The sequence below is a fragment of the Gobius niger genome (assembly GCF_951799975.1).
Source record: "Gobius niger genome assembly, chromosome: 4".
NCBI classification, from domain to species: domain Eukaryota; kingdom Metazoa; phylum Chordata; class Actinopteri; order Gobiiformes; family Gobiidae; genus Gobius; species Gobius niger.
The window spans coordinates 24,082,817-24,103,251 of NC_136855.1; the positions used below are offsets into that span (position 1 = coordinate 24,082,817).

Below are 20,435 nucleotides of genomic sequence, written 5' to 3' on the forward strand. Positions count from 1 at the left end.
AAGACATGGGAGAGGGGGGATTGTCTTGTAAAAGGTCTTCAGCTGAAGGATACCACTCATGCAATTATTTCCCCATATGCCACGCAGACCTGCTATATCTCTTTATTACCTTCGCAAAATAAAGAAAAGTAGCCAAATTAACATGATTTTGGTGTTCCCGTTATAAATGGCACTTCAGACAGCACAGGCCAGTAGTCAGAAAGCAGATTTGAACCTCTTTGTCTGTTTGCAACTGTGTGTCAGCAAATGTAATTGTGTGTAGCTCCTATAGAAAAAAAAAAAAATTGCTACCGTCCCTTTAAGTGCTTCCACCAATTCTGATGGCGTGGTGATTTACATATCCCATCCTCCCTCCCCCTTCAGGAGAGCTGAGCGAGGATGTGGAGGCTGCTAGTGAGACCACCACAGACCAGGAGGACCAAACCAAAGAGAGAGAAAGTGGGGGGGACAAGGAGCTCACCAAAGGGACAGGTAAGGCCCTCATTCAACACTCCACTTTTAGGGGACGCTCTTCACTGTGACCACATGGCCAGTCAAACATAGGTCACTTGTTAAAATTAATGGGACATTTTAATAACAATTTAATAACAATTTGGGTTTGCAATATTTCACTTCTGACCAGTTTTGACTTTTTCTTCATTTATAACTTTTGTACAATACATATAATGCATGTGCTTGTGCTTGAAACCCTTTTTTGAAATTTAAATTAATTGCACGTCACTTAATTTCACTATTTATTTAATATGTTGCTTCAGGTAGGGAGGTGGTGCTCCTGTGAAAGGGGTTGGGCAAAGGAAAGGGGGCGAGGCCTGAACACACTGTGTGCCATGAAAACAAGAGTGTTTCTCAACTTTCTGAAATATATTTGCTCATGACAAAAAGACTTGACTTAAGAGTAAATTGCACTATTGCTGTAACTGACTAATTGTCATATGAACTAAATACCTGAACATAAGTAAGATTATGCATCAGTATGTGAAATTTAATGTGAAAGAAGTCTGCAAGTAATATTTTTAGAATTTACATTTTTTTTTTGACGATGGCAATAACTAAAAGAAAATAAACTTTTAAACAAAGAATGACTGTTTGGGGATATTGTATATATTACAGTGCAGGTGTGTCTGAAACATACAGGGGATTGTCTGTCTGAGGTCCTGCAGTTGTGTGATTGAATGTGTTTTTCATGCAGTAGTGGTGCTTTTGTTAAAAACAAAGCTCGCAGTTAAGACATGTCTGATTCAATAGAGGAGATTTCTGCTGATAATGACACTGAACAGTAACAGGCCTGGAGAGATGCTTTTCACTTGTCTAACTTCTTGTGTGACTGCAGGATGTTTTGATTTACACTAGTCAGGTTAAAAGCTGGAAAACAATTCAGACCTTTTGCATACCTAAGTTTTTTATAAAGTGCAGGGGGAAAAAAACTTCATCACAGTGTTTGAAGCCCTGCCTTTGTAAAATGTCTTTGATATTCGAACTTCTATTTTAAATGAGGCTGAGTTGTTTGTGCTCTTTGAAAGGGCGACACTCTTCTTTGATGGAAGAAATAATGATATGCATGCCTGACTGAATATGGCTAAAAGTATGTTTTAGCACATCAAAATAAAGCACTTTAAAAAGCATTAAAATGAGCTGGCCGATTAATAATTCACTCATACCTGTGGTGCACAGGAAGACGACTCCTCGCATTAGGATTCCTCCTTTTTGAAAGGCATGCAATTTGATACAAGCATACTCAGTTCCTTTCCTCCCCTCTGTCAGTCGCTAATCACCAAATAAGTGTGTTTCTGTGTTTTCACAAAGGAAATATGTGCTGCATATGAAAAATTTACAGCCTCCCAGCAGCTTATTAGAAACGCTTAGTTAAAAATAGTATGTGCATTAGGGAGCAGGTCTGAGGTTGTGTTTGATGTCAGTGAAAAGGTGCTGTGGAGGTTGGGCTGCTGGGTTCAAGGCTGTGCTGTCAGCGAAAGCTTGACAGCTGGAGTTTAATGGAAGGTCCTCTCTACACTGCAAACTTTTTTACATTGATCATAACAGTGGCCTTAATATAATGAGCAGTATGTACTATATGCCACACAAATATTTAGGGGCAGTGCCACAGTAAGGACCCTTCTTCTGTGAGGCACACAGTTAGAGCATGTTAGAGCAGTGTACAAGCATCAACCTGTTATTTGTGAGAGAGGTGTGCAGTCTGAGGCTGCGATGTCTAAAGTCCATCATTAGAAGTACTGAAGTATTTTTCTCATGGTTGTCATGTTAGTGTTGGAACAGAGCGCAACATTGTTCCTTTACAAATGACAGTCACTGTCAGCAGACGGCACGAGAGAACAAGAAGAAAAGGCTGCCTCCTTTTTAAAGGCACTGTCAATCTTTTTTTCCCTTTCTTGTTCTGCTGCTTCTCACTATTCATTAAAATCATTTAGAGCTACATCACAAGTCTTTGTTAAATGCATATGTATTTGGCATGTCATCTCCTGAAGGATGGCTTCATTATACCTTGCTTTTTATCTATCTTGAAGATAATAGCGATATACTATAAGCTATGTGTTATTTTATTATAATAAAGTCACATACCTCCATGCACAGACTTGAATGTTTTAGGACTATTCTGTGTATTTAACCCAAAGACAAAAATATAATTTTACCAGTGTAAAAAGCCAGATCATTTCTCATATTAGTAATTCAAAGGGTCATTTTAATGCTCTCTATTAAATATTTATGATGAGTGAGCCATAAGCCTTTGCTCATAACTTCTTCACCTCGCTGAGACAGCACAGGCACAAGAGCAGCACTGGAGCGGGCCAGCCTTCATTAAAACAGGTGTTGTATTTATGCAGAGATTAGTGTACAGCGGGTCAGTGTGGAGAACGGCAGCTCTTCAGTATGCAGCTTCATAGTAAGCCAGGTTTAGGTCTGATAATTGTGAAAATCTGAATTATTATGGTTGTTTACCTCAACTTAGTTAAACCCTGGCGTGTTTGAGCTGCACAGTGAGTCTTGTTGGTCCTTTGGATTTGGCTGTGCTGTGTGCAGAGGAGAAGTGAGAGGGCAGCATGTTGCCACTCTTCTATTTAGCCTGGTTAATAAACATGCTGATTAGCATCCCCTAGATGGAACATAGTGGCATTACAATCCACCGACTTGTCTTTTTTGCTCGGCAGTATGCTGGAACACACAGGATATGTAGAATAATATTTTGGCTTCAGTTTGTGAGGCACTTCCTTGGTGTTTAAATGAGTGTAAATTAGTATACAAAGAAAGATGCAGTAGCTCGAGCAGTGTAAGTGTTTTATATTTCCATATCACGTGGTTTTATGCTTGTCATTACTCAAATTCTTATTCCTTTTGTCTTTGAAGATAATGGCTCATAAATTGTCCTTGTTGTGAGCCAGTTCCTGAAAGCTCATGTTTATGAGTTTTGCCTAGAGGTGTTTATTGGCTGAGACATTGTGTCTCCTGCAAAGGTGAACAACATTGTTCTGCCATCTCAAAAATAGCACTACTTCTTCTAATTAGCACATAACATTTTTTTAGAAGTGAGAGTTGGTCATATATGGGCCAAACACAATACAGTTAGTAGAAAAAATAGATATTAATGATGTATTTTTGTATCCCTCAATGGTAAATGTTGATTGCAGATTGAAAGGGAGAAAAGTGGCAAATCGAAAGACAACATTTAGTTTCTGCACCTTGATCATCCGTCCATCTTTACCATAAGGGCTTTATGTAAAAACATTCCTTGTGAGAAAAGAGTTTCAAATGATATTTTCTAATGAATACAAATGGCCAAACATTATTGTGATTGCTGCATGCTGATACTCATTTCTGCTGCTTTAATAACACTGTCTGGCTCTGGGGGGAGACAAGGTGCCAAAGTCCAATTCACTTACGGGACACAGCAGCACAAAGCCTCTGGTTTACGGAAAAGGCCATGAATTAATAATTACCCAAATGAGTCGTAAACACTTGGCTCACATGGTATGGATGGAGATTTGACTGTACTGAGACATTTTTTGGTATAGGATGCTTAGAACTGGATGGATTTCATTGAAATAGAGAGTGGAGTTTGTTCTTACTAACATGCACTTTCTGTGTTTAACTGGTCTGCAGTACTCGACTATTGTTGTCAGTTGTATTATAATATCAATATTGTGTCAGTTTCACTCTGTAACTGTAGTTGGTTGCATTTCATCATGGCAGACAGAAAGAGGAAATGGTCAGATTTATGGGGTTTCTTCTTCTCTCGTTTCCATTCTCTTTCTCTCACACACATACACACATACATAGAAAACGCTTCCACAACAATGAACAGAAACAGCCTCTTAGTTAGTCTCACTGATGCTTATGTTTATCCTCTTAATCAAGAGAGTATGTTTGTGCACACTTTACTCTTTGTATCAAACTTGTTTTAGAGTGCTGATAATGCTAAATATTACAATTATTTTTTTCCACTTTGTTTTATATAGTTTCAACATTTATGGTTTAAATTTTGGCTCAGCAATTAAAAGACAATCCAATCCTTAAAAAAGTATGTTTGCAATTAAATTTGTGATAAAAAAAAAAAAAACTGTATTTAGCTCCCTGCATAACACCAAGAACCATAACCTTTGAGAGAGGAGAAAACAATAAGCTGCTAAACTAATAGAATCACATGGATTTCAGAATTTGTTTGAGGTCCATTCTAAAGCGTTTGCATGCAGCCCATAGAGACAGGCTTTAAGGCGATTTCATTATTATGACCATCTGAAAGTCATGGGAAAATAGAGACAGTGTTAGTTTTATACTGGACCGAGTTGACGCTGTGAAGTGGTTGAAAGCGGTAAGAACAGTGCAGTGGCTGCAAGGTTAATGCTAGAGAATGGGAGGTTCCCTTTGCTTAACATTGCCTGTGTTTATTGGCGGATATGTTTAATGGGATTGACTGTGACTGGACCTAATAGGGCCTCCCTGGCTGATGCCCGTGTCTCCGTCCACAGCTCGCTCTCCCACTGGGTAATCAGTTCAAATGGCCCACCGCTGATTGGAGGCGACGTTTTAATGTCTGCACTAGGAACATGGTCAGCCCTTCTTAACCTGACCCCCTGCCACTGCCCTTCTCCCCGCTTCTTTGCCCTCTGTTCTCAATTTGCCCTTTTAGGACTGTACAAATCAGGCCAAATGTAACTCTTTATGGTCTTGTTAGGGCTCGGGCTCGGACATCTCCTTAAGTTTCATTGTGATTTCTCTCAGTTGGAAACTTAGCTTCTTCCACTGTCTAATTTTAGTTTGTGTATTGGCGACTTTCGCTCCTCCCAGTGTCATATGAGCTCTTATCTTTTATTCTGTCTTTTGTTTTCTTTTTCCCTTGCTCTGATTTTCATACATTCATTCAAGCTACATAAGCTTACACATATGAAAAAGCACTCATGGCCACGGTTTTATTGATCTGATCCAATTTTCACACTGTGTACAATCTCATCTGTCTTGGCCAATGCATAGTTAGCAGTGTCATCAATATAAGTCTGCATGTTACAAAGCCTGGCGAAAACGATGTTGTTCAAGAGTGAAAGCCAAAGTTGCACCCTGTGGTAGACAAATATTATTGCCAGAAATCTTTCGGTTCTATGAAAGAAGCTCCAAGGCCCCGTGATCCTCGTCCATTTATTACAGCGTTACAAGAGTTGGCTCACACTTTGTCCACTTCCTATTAAACACTTATATCGCATTTAAGGAAGACACCACAAAGCCCGTCTTTATCCACAGTGTTATTGATTGAGCTGCTCCCATGCTGCCAAGTGCCTGACATGCCTCGTTTGATCTCTTCTCTTTGTCATTGTGCCTGTGTTGTAGCTGTGTCCGGTCCTTCTGAGCGGCGCCAGTCGGACTCCCCGGCCCTCTCCAAAAGGCCCTCTGCTCAGTCCGAGACCTCCGAGAGCCCCTTCTCCACCAAGCGTCCCAGGACAGCTGAGAAGAGCGCTTCGGAGCAGGTGAGGAATCAAGGGGAGCGATGCATAATTAAAGTGATGACTTTAGATCAAACCCTTTTGATTAGGTGGTTCTTGCTAAAGGTTATCTTATCCTCATTTACCAAGGTCTCATTAGAAATCTCGAAACTTTAAAGTAGAAAATATAGCTAATTATTTCTAGTTATACTCCATACTTTAAATATTAAGTCGAGATTTATTTTTTATTTATATTTTTCTTGCTGCGCAGATCAGCTAATTATGGGTAAGGTAGAAAATGAAGATGGTATTTGACAGATGAGAGCACTTTGAAGTGGGTGCCAGGACTTGTCGGTTCACACTAATACACACGCCTGTGATCAGAGGGATGTGTCCGCACGGGTTAGATGGGCCTCTTTCTCCACCTCTCTGACTGTAGTTGCTCTGTACTGCACTGAAAGACCACATGCACATTGAGATTAAAGATTAGATGTTGATTTCAAAGGGAACTTAAATAACAGAAAGGTAAAAAAAATAAAAATAAACGTGACATTTGGAGTAGGCGTAGCGACGGTGGTGTGTTGCTTGCCAAATATCTAAACTGTTTATATCTTTCCCTGTTTGGCTCTGCCCCAGATGTACCAGTGCCCTTACTGTAAGTTCACCAACACTGACCTGAATCGGCTGAGGATGCACGTGATGACGCAGCACTCGGTCCAGCCCATGCTGCGCTGCCCCCTGTGCCAGGACATGCTCAACAACAAGGTCCACCTACAGTTCCACCTCACTCACCTGCACAGCGTGGCTCCGGACTGCGTGGAAAAGCTCGTTGCCTCAGTAAGTCCTCCATATACGACTGAGAACGGCAGTTTGGAAAAAATGTCATGTTACATTTCTTCATGCTTGTGTGGGTCTTTGTGTTATAATGGAGCAAAAACGCCATAAGAACTGTGCATTATTCATCCAGGTTATGTATCTCATTCATTATTTATCCCATAAAAAAAGGTTCTGTTGAATTGGAACTGTCTAATTAACAGAACAGTACAAGTATTGTTCCCCAAATTATTGCTACTCAAAGGTGCTTGCACTGTACACTGGTTTATTGAAGAATGCTTTGAGTCTCCATAGTACGTAGGTGGGTAAGGGCTTTGTAAATTGAGACCTACCATGTATAAATGTTACCTTGAAAATACCGAACAGGCATTCAGAATAAAAATTTTAATGCTGTGTTTCTGTTTTTACAATGCTTTCTGTTTATTACTTACTACTTCTAGCATTGTATAATTTGTGTATTAATTTGGCATTGGATATGTTTTTTGCATGTTTCCCTTATAACTTAAGGGAAACCTTATAGTTAAGTACCTATATTATAATAAATTATATTATGTTATATTGTATCATATTATTACATTTTCAATATATTACTCTCTATTGCATCGACTAAGAATTGGTCAGATCATGCGACGGTCTAAACGAAGATAACTCACTCAGGCCCTCCCCAACCAAGAGCGCACTGGGCAATTAAAGTCATTGTGATTCCTACCAGGCACCCTTTAAATTGCAAACATTCTTTTCTTTATCAAATAGAACGTTGTTAATTGTAAAATGGCTGCAGGCAGTCCCATTGGCTCAGCAGAGATGATTGTGCCTTTTAAGATATTTTTTTCTTTTCATTGTCTTAATGTGCCCATCATCAGAGGCTCCTTTCACCTCTCTTGTAATCACAGTCATTAAAGAGGTGAACTCTGTTTTGTGTTTTAATGGTTTGAAGATGAGAAAGTCTTATCTTCTTGTTCGAGTATTATTACACTTGACATTATTTTCATGTCTCAGATCAGCAGACTTCTAATCAAAACAGAATTACAATTAGGGAAAACTAATTGTGGGAAGGTTTTACAAAAAACTTTGTTAAACACATCTTAAGAAGAGATAGTTGTAAATGCTAATTTTCCAATCAAAATCCTGCCACCTTAAATTATGTGCACACCCGTGGTAGACCATACATACTAAGATTTATATCGACTGCTGTGCACCCAGCAAGAGACACTCACTGCTCTTTGAGGGGAAATAAAATTTTATTTGCCCTGTTTTCTTGTAAATCACTGAGCAAATCTTTGCTCTGGTCTGTGCCGTGAAACTAAATGGCTTGCTGGACAATCACAGAATAAAACATTGCTCTATCTGCTGCCCGGCCATCTTCCAGCTCCATCTAGTGAGTAAATGGCACACACATTAGTATGGTAGATGGCAATATTTATTTCTTTTATAGAGGTTGTAATATACTGAAGTACTATGAGGGAACTGTGATAGAACAGGTAATAAACCGTATTAGACCTGCACCTTCTATAATGGAGGATGTAGATAGAGCCTGCATTGTTCTTTTCTATGTTACACTGCCATTATAAACCGTAGGATGATTTGCAATAGCATTTCAATCTTGGAGGAGTGACTCATTTTTATATAGTTTTCAGTTTTATTGAATTCTCTTTGTGTCCTTTTCATCTTTTTTTTGTTTTTTTTTAATCAAATGGAGATAATCCAAATATTTTGCCTCATTAATTCAGACTCTGGCTGTGTGATGGCCATTTTAGACTGTTTGCCAATTAGGCAGTCCAAATTAAAAGTGACCCTGGGATCTGCTGCTCTTTCCTCTAATTGGCAAATGAGGCAGTTGTCCAGAAACACCCATCATTTTAATGACCTTTTGTGTTTGTTTTATAAACATTGCACTGCTCCTAGAATTGTACTATTTGCTAACACTAATATCTAAACAACTTATACAAATCAGGATCTTTTCTATTTTGCGCATCCTTGCTTCCAACGACAATGTATTTATATTTCCTATATTTAAGAATATAGGAAATATATTCTTATAACATTTATTTCGAAATTAAACATCAATCTGTGCTCGGTAATTTGTCATTTAACTGTCTATCTTCAAATTAGTAGTCAGAGTCCTTTCTAACCTTGATCATTTAAATAAAAAATCTGACGCTGTCATAATTCCACAAGATTAACACCAGAATTCCTTTGTGCTTTGTCTTTTAAGGTGACAGCAACTGAAGCACTGCCAGCCAGCATGTTTATACCTGTACCAAGTCCTGACAGAGAGTCCCAGAGCACCCCACACGCAACAGCCAACTCCAACTGTGAAGAAATAAAAAAGCAAGCTGGTTAGTATTCTTGTTTGCAAATGCACTTGCAGTTTTGCATTGTCATTTACTATTTAATTTATGGAACGTAAGATATGTATTTCTATGATGTAACGCTCACAATGTGCTCCAATATTTTCTCTTTTTCTTTTATTCCTTCCAGAAACCTCAGATCCTGACATTGAGAAGAGTGTGTCTCTATCAGCAGAAATAGCTGAAGCACGAAAGTCACCCCCGGAAGACCAGCAATCAGAGAAAGATGATGCTACGGGATTCCTGTGCTGGAAGAAAGGCTGTAACCAAGTCTTTAAATCCTCCAACTCCCTTCAAATTCACTTCAATGAAGTCCACAACAAAAGACCCCAGCTGCCTGTGTCAGATCGCCATGTCTACAAATATCGCTGTAACCAGTGCAGCCTGGCATTCAAAACTGTGGAGAAACTGCAGCTCCATTCACAGTACCACGTGATCAGAGCAGCTACCATGTGTTGTCTCTGTCAGAGAAGCTTTAGGACTCTACAAGCCTTGAAGAAACATCTAGAAACCAGCCATCTTGAACTGAGCGAGGCAGATATACAGCAACTCTATGGAGGTTTACTAATGAATGGAGATCTTATGGTTATGAGCGACTTAGCTCTTGGCGAAGACCCGAGCATGCTGGGAGAAGATGACAAAGATGGAGAGGAAAGTGATCCAGAGGAAAAGCAAAGTCCAACTGGCAGCGATACAGGCTCACTACAGGAGGATTGTGGATCCGAGCCTAAACGGGCTTTACCTTTCAGAAAAGGTCCCAACTTTACCATGGAGAAGTTCTTGGATCCATCACGGCCTTTCAAGTGTACTGTATGCAAAGAGTCCTTTACTCAGAAAAACATTCTTCTAGTCCACTATAACTCAGTTTCCCACCTGCACAAAGTGAAGAGAGCTCTTCAAGAGTCCACCACAGGCCAGCCTGAACCCACAAGCAGTCCTGATAACAAACCATTCAAATGCAGCACCTGTAATGTGGCATACAGCCAGAGCTCCACTTTGGAGATACACATGCGCTCAGTACTACATCAGACCAAAGCCAGGGCTGCTAAACTGGAAGCAGCAGGAGGTATCCCTAGCACTGCATCTGCAAGTAACCTAACTGGTGGAGCATCTAGCAACAGCACTTCAACACCTAGCCCAAGCCCTGCAAGTAACTCGATAACCACCTCCACCAACCACACATCGTCCGCCTCTCAGGCTGCCCAGAGCATATTCGGAGGTAACCATGTTAGCCATGCACATGGTCTTGAAGGTCTGGGGAACTCATCTGTGAGCTGTCGCTCTTCTCCATCAGAAAATCATGAAGTGAAGAAATCTAAACTGTCTGATTTGATGTCTGCCCGAAGTCAGCAGCAGCAATTACAGCAGCAGCAGCAACAGCTGGCCCAGGCTCAAGCCCAGGCTCAGGCTCAGCTCCAACAAGAGCTTCAGCAGCAGGCCGCTATACTCCAATCTCAGCTCTTCAACCCGGCACTACTGCAGCACTTCCCCATGACAACTGACACACTTCTACCCCTACAACAGCAGCAATTATTGTTCCCTTTCTATATCCCTGGAGCAGAGTTTCAACTGAACCCTGAGATTAGCCTTGGCCTGACAGGGTCCTCTACCAGCTCTCTGCTGGAGGAAATCAAGAACTCAGCCCAACAGAGTTGTCTACAGCAGCAACTCATGCACCACCACCTTCAACAGCAGCAGCAGTCTCAGGCACAGGGTCAGATGGCACTACTGCAGCAAAGTGCTTCTCTCCTCCAGCAGTTTGAGAGCAAGCAAAAGGCATCCAGCTCTCAAAATGACAAGGATAGAGATGCTCAAAGAGACAAAGACATGTCTGAAAAGAAAGAAGAGTATGCTAATAGGGACTCTGTAGACAACAAGATGAAAGAGAAGAAAGACATTCAGAATATGGCGCTTAACATGAATCATGACACTGGTCTGCCACCACCAAGGATTGCCTCAGATGCTCGTGGAAATGCCACTAAAGCCTTGCTCGAAAACTTTGGCTTTGAGTTGGTTATCCAGTACAATGAGAATAAGCAGAAAGTCCAGAAAAAGCCAGGAGGACCAACAGGATCTGGCGGTCCAGGTGGGATCGTAAGAGTGGTGGATCCCGTTGAAGGATTGGAGAAACTAGAATGTGAGGTGTGTGGAAAGCTCTTCTCAAACATCCTTATTCTAAAGAGCCATCAGGAACACATTCATCAGTTCTTCTTTCCATTTCGATCCCTGGAGAGATTTGCTAAAGAGTACAGAGAGCATTACGACAAATTGTATCCACTGAGACCATCTACACCTGAACCTGCTGCAGCTCCTGCTCCACCTCCTCCGCCTCCGCCACCACCTCCACCCCAAAGAGCCCCCACTCCTAACATCCCAATCTCTTCGGCCTCGCTCACCCCACCTACTGTGCCTCCATCCCAGCCACAGGTCTCAATGGCTCAGATCTCAATGCCAATGGACCTGCCTTTGTTCTCGCCCCTCATGATGCAGTCAATGTCTCTGCAGTCCCTGCCCACACAGCTGCAGCAACAGTTACCATCCGTGGAGCCAAGCCTAGCTTCAGATCTAGCCCAGCTTTATCAGCAACAGTTGACTCCAGCCATGCTACAGGCGCAACAGAACAAAAGGCCAAGAACACGCATCACTGATGATCAGCTGAGAGTCCTGCGCCAGTATTTTGACATTAACAATTCACCAAATGAGGACCAGATCAAAGAAATGGCAGATAAGTCGGGCCTGCCACAAAAAGTAATAAAGCACTGGTTCAGAAATACCCTCTTCAAAGAGCGACAGCGCAACAAAGATTCCCCATATAACTTCAATAATCCACCTACAACAACTCTTGAAGATACTAAAATTGACTCAAAACCACCTTCTCCAGAGCCAATGAAACACGAAATGTATGGGAGTAAGAGATCCTCCAGGACAAGGTTCACTGACTACCAGCTCAGAGTCCTACAAGACTTCTTTGATGCCAATGCATATCCAAAAGATGATGAATTTGAACAGCTGTCCAACCTCCTGAGTCTTCCCACACGTGTTATTGTAGTGTGGTTCCAAAATGCTCGGCAGAAAGCCAGAAAGAATTATGAAAACCAAGGTGAGGGTGCAAAAGAGGGTGAAAGGCGAGAACTATCAAATGACCGCTATATCCGCACGACTAACCTGAACTACCAATGCAAAAAATGCAATCTGGTTTTCCAACGCATTTTTGATTTGATAAAACACCAGAAAAAGCTGTGCTACAAAGATGAAGATGAGGATGGACAGTATGACAGTCACAATGAGGATTCAATGGAACTTTCCCACGATTGCTACACCCCCTCTGGGTCGTCCTGCCATACTCCGATGCCCTCCTCGTCAAGCCTGTGCCCACTCCCTCCAAATAATTCAGCTTTCTCTCAGCTCTCATCCAATGAAAAAGAGGCAACCTCACCAGCAACCTCCTCAAATCTTTATGATGAAAAACCAAAACAGTTGCCTGAAATCTCAACTGACCTTAGAGAAAGCCAAATCCCCATCAAGCAAGAAGTTATCCACCAGCCCCAACCCGAGACACACCACAGAACTCAAAGAGATGAGAAGATTCAAAGTCTCTCTAAATCTACGAAGCACTCATCCCTGTCATTCTCTCAACAACAAGCACAGTGCGGCCCCTCAGGCTCCCAGACCAGCCAGGCCCCCTCACAAAGCTCCCACATGGGACTGAACGCTCACCTTGCGTCCGCCACACAACAGCTGGCCCAGCACATGATCCCTTACCAGTGTGAGCAGTGCAAGATCGCCTTCCCCTCGTTTGAGCACTGGCAGGAACACCAGCAGTTACACTTTCTCTCTGTGCAAAACCAGTTCATCCACCCACAGTTCCTCGACCGTCCAATTGACATGCCATTCATGTTATTTGATCCCAGCAATCCTCTCCTGGCAAGCCAGCTTCTCTCAGGGGCAATGCCACAGATCCCCAGCAGCTCAGCCACCTCACCCTCAACTCCCACCTCCACCATGAACTCTCTCAAGAGGAAGTTAGAGGAGAAAGCTGGCACAAGTCCTGGCGAAAATGACAGCACAAACAGCGGAGAAGAGCCACAGAGAGACAAAAGGCTCCGAACCACTATCACACCAGAGCAGCTAGAAATCCTCTATCAGAAGTACTTGTTGGACTCTAATCCTACTCGTAAAATGCTTGATCATATTGCCCATGAGGTGGGGTTGAAAAAGAGAGTGGTGCAAGTGTGGTTTCAGAATACCAGAGCAAGAGAAAGAAAAGGCCAGTTTAGAGCAGTGGGGCCTGCCCAAGCCCACCGCAGATGCCCCTTCTGTAGAGCTTTGTTCAAGGCAAAGACTGCTCTGGAAGCACACATTCGCTCTCGACACTGGCACGAAGCCAAAAGGGCGGGCTATAATTTGGCTCTTGCTGGCATGTTACCTGATCAAGATGGGATGCCTAAAATGGATGTTTTAGATATGTCAAGTTTTTCACAAATGATGTCTGCTAACAATGAGGGACAAAGTGCCTCCATGTCACCTGTGAATAAAGGACTAGATATGTCTCCCAGGGCGTTGCTCAGCCCTTCTTCTATTAAAGTGGAGGGAATGGAAGATTTTGAAAACGCCACAATGTCTTCTGTCAATCTCAGTTTTGATCACAGCAAACTTGATAATGACGACTGCTCTTCTGTGAATACAGCTATCACCGACACAACAACTGGTGATGAGGCTAATGCAGATAATGACAGTGCTGATGCAAAGCACGGCCATAATAGTAATGATTACCTGTCTAAGTCTGGAGGCACCAATCCTCTGCTTGAAAATGATGATCATATGTCCTCAGGGCTTGTTAGCCCTGCAAGCTACTATGCTAAGGATTATGAAAATGAACACATAATTGACCATAGTGAGACATCCAGCCTGGCTGACCCTTGCTCCCCGAGCCCTGGAGCCTCTGGCAGCAGGAGCTTGGATGGTTCAGACCGTCCTGGCCAAAAGCGCTTCCGAACCCAAATGACAAACCTCCAGCTAAAAGTGTTGAAGTCTTGCTTTAATGACTATAGGACGCCGACAATGCTGGAGTGTGAGGTGCTCGGCAACGACATTGGACTTCCAAAGAGAGTGGTTCAGGTTTGGTTTCAAAATGCTCGAGCCAAGGAGAAAAAAGCAAAGCTCAACATGGCAAAGCATTTTGGGATAAATCAGACGTCTTATGAGGGGCCTAAGACAGAGTGCACCTTGTGTGGCGTCAAGTATAGTGCTCGCCTCTCTGTTCGGGACCACATCTTTTCCCAGCAGCACATTGCTAAAGTCAAAGACACTATTGGCAGTCAGATCGACAAAGAAAAAGAATACTTTGACCCAGCTACTGTCCGCCAGCTTATGGCCCAGCAAGAGATGGACCGTATTAAAAAAGCCAATGAAGTTTTAGGACTGGCTCAGCAGCAGGCCATGCAGCAGCAGGGGATGTTTGATAATCCTGCTATGCAAGCGCTGAATCTCCAGTCTGCTTATCCAAATCTACAAGGCATTCCACCTGTCCTGTTGCCTGGGGTTGGAAGCCCCTCTCTTTCCAGCTTTAATTCATCCAATTCAGGTACATTCTCTGTTTTGATTTGATGTTTTACATACAAATGCTTTTATTTATAAAGCTAAGATTTATACTGCATTTGAATACAGTTAATTTATTGTAGGGTACATGGCAATTATAAATTGCCTGACTTTTTGACTTCATAATTTTGCTATTTATTTACTTTTATTGCATTATTATTCACGTTTGCAGTATTAACTGATACTTTGTGTTACCTGTGTTTCAGCTTTAACTCCTCCTAAACCTTCGAACCTTCTGAATATGCCTGGTGCCAGTGTTCCCTCGCCAAGTCTCCCTACGTCTGGATTGCCTAACAAGACCCCTTCGTCTTCATCCCTGACCTCGTCCAGCCCTGCCCAGACCAGCGCATCCGTGTCCCAGTCCAGCTCCACAACCACCTCTTCTTCCTCCTCCACCCAGTCCACGTCCCGGGCTGAACTTCCCAAAGAGCGTGATGCTGAGAGGCAAAGAGAAAAGGAAAAGCAGAAAGCAGAAAAGGCCCCGACTCCTTCATCCACTGGAAGCACCCCCGCCCCTTCCACCTCCGCAGCCAGCGCGAAAAAGGAGAAACCGGACACAGCTGTTCCTGCCACCTCTATGCCCACCCCTGGTATGGAGTATGTGGTAGATCCTGCACAGCTTCAAGCTCTTCAGGCTGCTCTGGCCACTGACCCCACTGCTCTCCTCACAAACCAGTTTCTGCCCTATTTCATGCCTGGTTTTTCCCCTTATTACACACCCCAGATCCCTGGAGCCCTCCAAGGGGGTTACCTACAACCAATGTATGGTATGGAGAGCTTGTTCCCCTATAACCCAGCATTGTCACAAGCCCTGATGGGCCTGTCCCCGGGGTCCCTGCTGCAGCACTACCAGCAATATCAGCAGAGCCTGCAGGAAGCACTGCAGCAGCAGCAGCGGCAGCTTCAGCAGATCCAGCAACCCAGGACAAGCCAAACCCCAAACACTTCTCAGACTGCGGGCAAAGACTCAGCCAAAGAGCCGGTGAAAAGTGAGGAGCAAAAAAGCAGTGAGCCACAAAACTCCTCCTCCTCTGCCCCTCACAACAAAGCCCCTTCTGAACACAATGAGGTGGATGGCAAAGCTGTGGAACCCAGTCTAGATCAATTCATTGTCCCTAAGGTCCAGTATAAACTTGCATGCCGCAAATGTCAAGCAGTTTTCAATAAAGAAGAAGCTGCTGTTGCCCACATAAAGTCAAACTGTTTTTTCGGTCAACCAGTTTCAAACCTGCAGGAGATGTTTCTGCGTGTCCCTGGTGGCACAGGCTCAGGGGTTGGAGGTCTCTACGACTGCCTGGCTTGTGACACTACGTTGGACGGGGAGAAAGCACTCAGTCAACATCTTGAATCGGCATTGCACAAACACAGAACAATCAAGCGATCCGTCAGAAATGCCAAAGAGCACGTTACTAGTTTATTACCTCACTCTTCAGCCTGCTTCCCCAGTCCTAACACCGCATCTACCTCGCAGTCTGTCACTCACCCCATCAGCAGCACCCCTCCCACCACATCGGCTATGTCCTCCTCTCCTGTCTCCTCGTCATCCACCAGCCCGGTCAACACCACAACCGTTGGCAAAGCTTGGCCCCAGGCCCCTTTCAACAGAGCTTTAGCTGGGAAGCCCAATGCCAGTCCCTCCTCCTCCTCCTTTCCCCCAGTGTCCTCACCTTCAACGGTTACCTCAAGTTCATTGAGCACCTCAGGAGTTCAGACCTCGATACCAACAGACGGCTTTAGTGACGAGTCGGACTCTGACAACAGTCAGAAGTCACTGGACAGGCTGGGCCGACCGGCAGAGGAGCCACAGCAGCCCAACTTTGTCAAAGACAGTAGTAGTTGTAGTAGTAATCTCACTAGTGTAGGAACAGACTCCATCAGATTGTAAAAGAGCTTTCAGTGATGGACAATATTTAAAAAAAAAATCCAAAAGACAAAAAAAAATCATAAATGGGAAAAAACATAAAAAGCAGCAATGTTAAAATACATAAAAGTATACAAACCAATTTCAGAAAAAGATGTGTAAAGACTAACTGCAATTCCAAAGCTTGTAACCAAAAATGTAAATGATAGTGGATTGTTTTCCCATATCAACATGCTGGTTTTCATTGTTTTTCTTTTTTTTTTTGTTAAAACCAACTATACATGCATCCTAAAATATGAGAATAGAAAAGATTGCTGCAGTTATGTTTTGGGTAATGGTAGAAAAATTGTGTACATTATGTCAGTGGACTGCCTCAAAGTCGATAAATTGCCCAAGAATTCCCTTTGAAAGAATCTGAGTGCCGTTGTCCCTTTGTTTTGTTCAAAGTTCTCTGTAATAGCACAGCCACCAAAAGCCAGTATGTACTGTATGGGAGAATAGTCTATCCGTTATCTTGCTATTTAAGCATTCAGATACCAATGGCTTGCAAAGTGAATAATGTAATGTCTATTTTATTCTCAGGTCAAGAGCTACAGCTGTTTTTTTTTTCTGTTACAGTAATTCATGTTTTACATCTTTTGTTTCGAACCACCGTTATGCATTACCTTTATTTTCTAAGATTTTATAACAGGCATTTTTTTCTGGGCATTCAAAGTGGGTAAATGATTTGCTGTTTTCTACAAATTTCAAAGGGTAAAATCACAATCCCATTGTACCCAAGGACACCAGTGATGATATTAAAGGCTGAAAAGAGAGATTTGAAGAGAAAATCCAACTCCTGTATTTATGATAGACTTTGGTGTTATATAGCGTTGCATTGGGAATGAATTTAAAAATGATGCTAGGATGAAAAAAAAAAAAAACTTTGTACATTTAGCTTTTGTACTGTCCGAGTTGAGGACACTTGATTTGATGTTGTCTTGGTCATTCCAATAGACTAGATTATAAACAGTTAATTTATATTTCTTATTTTCTTGGAAAAGCTTCACCCAATGCCCCTCCTGACAAGACAGGACATTCTTCTATTATTTAAATTAATTGATCGGTTGGGACTGGTCCAACCCAAAGATCCTGGGTGAAATCTAATATATTATTTAATTTAATGTGTTACCTTTGTGCACTTATCACTATTTGACTCTCACTCGCTCCTCTCTGGCACTTAGTTCGTTCATCTGCGTTTGTGGAGTACACTACAAAGCAGCTTTTCTTCTTAATGTACTGTGGCTACAGGCTTTGTTTTCATTTGGGCATCTTTGTTGTCATAAATGAAAATGAAAAGAATACTAATAATAATTCTCACGCTTTAAAACAAAAGAGAATCCAAAGACGAAACACTTTCACCATTGGTGCATAAAGATAAGAGGCTTCTTTATACTTGAGGATTTGTTGCTGTTTTAGGGGAAAGAAAATAAAGTTTAAAGATAAAGACGTACGCATTAGAGTTGCCGTTCGGTGGCTTTTTTACGTAAATACCAAAAACCAAAAAGGGCCCGTGTCCTTGCATTGTGGAGTAGCACCGTTACAGAGCCATTGCAGTTTGTAAGATAGAGGTTATTATTCTTTCTTTGACTTTTTGTCACATTCAAATGTCCATTTTTTTAAGAAAGTGTATAAGGTCTGGTCTTCAAGGACAAACATTTTGCTGCTAATGTAGAATTTTGAAAGAAAAAAAGAATACCTAGATGCATGCTCATTTTGCTTTTGGCTAAGCTTTAACTAAAACAATAAACCAATTTCTTGCCTCTGCAACACCTTTTTTTCTTGTTGCAAAAACGGAACTTTGAAGACTGTGAATATATGTTCCAAAGGACATTTTGACTTTTTTTAACAGACCAATGTTTAAAGCCAATGATCTACACAGTTTGTAAAGAACAGTGCATTCCAAATACCACAATGTTTTTTTTTCTTAAGCAAGGACTGAACCTGTTTCATTGCTTTGAACTGTCACAATCTTTTACTTTTCTCATGTTTAAAGTGACTGTAAACTGTTGTGTAAATCCTTTGCATCACCTTCATGTGTCATTTGTGCTGGCATGGAAACATGGCTGATACCCTTTCATCCACTCCAGGTTGTTGCTCACTTGTTCAACAAGTAAATAGTGGTTACCAAAAATGTATATAATACATCTGGTACTGAGGCATCTCTAGGTTTAATCTCATTCTGTCAGTCTCATGTAACTGATCTCAGAAGGAAAGGCTGTTCGCTGGTGTGTGCTTGTCCACTCCCCTCCTTCACACCTCCATACCACAGAGGCCACTGGTTCTTAAGGGGACGTCTTCATTCCAAAGCATTATTTCTGGAAAAGGTTCTTTGAAGATGTCCCTGGGAACGTTTAAGGCTACTTTTCATGTCCAAAGAAGTCACAAACTCCATCTTACTGCAATGGAAATGTAGTAGTGGCATACCTAGTTTTTAATTCCTCTCCCAAAGCCCTGCCCTAACCTATTGTTGATAAATCTATGAATACAAAAGTTTTTATTTTTCAAAATCGAGACATATTTAAAAATGTGAAGAACTACTTTTTTGGCCATTCTTGTATAGCTGATATGATTCTCCTGACGGCACAATCTCCAAAGTCTTTATGAAACAGGCAATGTGATGGTGGGTGTTCCAGCATGCTGTGAAAGTCACTATAGATTAGGTAAACAAGCTTCTCAAATTTCCAGTTCAATAATATATTATTACTGTTATTAAATCCCAAATGTGTATAGATCTCATTTTTTATGTTATTTTATATTATTAAGTATTTTTATTTCTGTATATGACTTTTATTTTATAAATTAACACTAGCTTTAATTTGAATTGCTTTAAACTTAATCAGACCTGGCCACTTTATGGTGTGAGTTGTTCTTCATAGTGATTGTCACTTGTTTCCAAAGTGTAATCTTTTGGGCTTTATTGTGGCAGCGTCCACTTGACATGAACTATGTGTGAGTTTTTTATGCTAACGTGTGTATTGCAAGAGCCAGCATCATGTTTATTTTTCTTTGTTTCTAATGTAATGTTACACACCAAAACAAAATGAACCACAAAGTGAATATTCCAAAACTCATTTGTAACCATAAGGAGACTGAAGCACTGAGCAGTTTTGATTTGAATATATGAATGTGGCCAAAGCTTTATGCAGTTCAAAACAAAAACAAAAAAACAATTTATTTACAAGCTGTGTCCTATTTGACATGCGTAGTGTGTATGAAACATGGCACACATTTTGATTGGGATACTTGATGTTAGTGGATATTTGGAGGTTAAGGCAAGCTATTTGCTGTAGATGCCATCTTTTTGCCCACTGTGAAAATGTATAGATATAAATATATTTAAAGCAAGACTTCAACATTTTTGAGATTCAAAAGTGAGTGAAAAGTGACTAAAAAGAAAGAAGTGCAGAGGACCCTGGACACTCTTGAGCTGAACGAACAGCTCGACCTACAGCTTTAAAAACCACCTTCTTGTTTCGGGAATGGACTTCTTTAAACCAATGGGACGGCAGAGATGAACTGTTTGCGTGGCTGCCTCTTCCCTCCTTCTCTCTGTCCCCTCTTTTTCTGCTTGTGCTCTCTTTGACAGACGCGCTCTAGACTTCAGGACCGTAAACTGGACACAGGGGCGCTTCTTTTTTCATTCACGTTTACCTGTTTGCTCAGTCCTACCGGCAGCTCGCCCTCACTCCATTCATTGCCTCACCCACACAAAGAGTATTATGAGCGAGTGGGGGAGCGAGGGCTGGCATCTCCAAGCTGCCACACTTGTAAAGGGGGGCAGTTACACTTAAAAAGCGTATTAACCAAAATGTAACAACAACCAAA

The 20,435-nt window shown here is 41.9% G+C and overlaps 1 protein-coding gene across 5 annotated transcripts in view; it reads left to right on the plus strand.

The window, feature by feature from the left end:
* zfhx3b (zinc finger homeobox 3b) overlaps positions 1-20,248 on the plus strand; it is a 219,018-nt gene extending 198,770 nt beyond the window's left edge. For 4 of the 5 annotated variants that reach the window (XM_079554550.1, XM_079554549.1, XM_079554551.1 and 1 more), the window contains 6 exons: positions 364-471; positions 5,833-5,969; positions 6,561-6,761; positions 8,974-9,097; positions 9,240-14,693; positions 14,914-20,248. In XM_079554550.1, the coding sequence (XP_079410676.1) occupies positions 364-471; positions 5,833-5,969; positions 6,561-6,761; positions 8,974-9,097; positions 9,240-14,693; positions 14,914-16,592 (7,703 nt within the window). In that variant the 3' untranslated portion in view covers positions 16,593-20,248. The remainder of the gene's footprint in view (positions 1-363; positions 472-5,832; positions 5,970-6,560; positions 6,762-8,973; positions 9,098-9,239; positions 14,694-14,913) is intronic. The other variant, XM_079554552.1, reaches the window with a different exon arrangement.
* Positions 20,249-20,435: the final 187 nt, after the last annotated feature.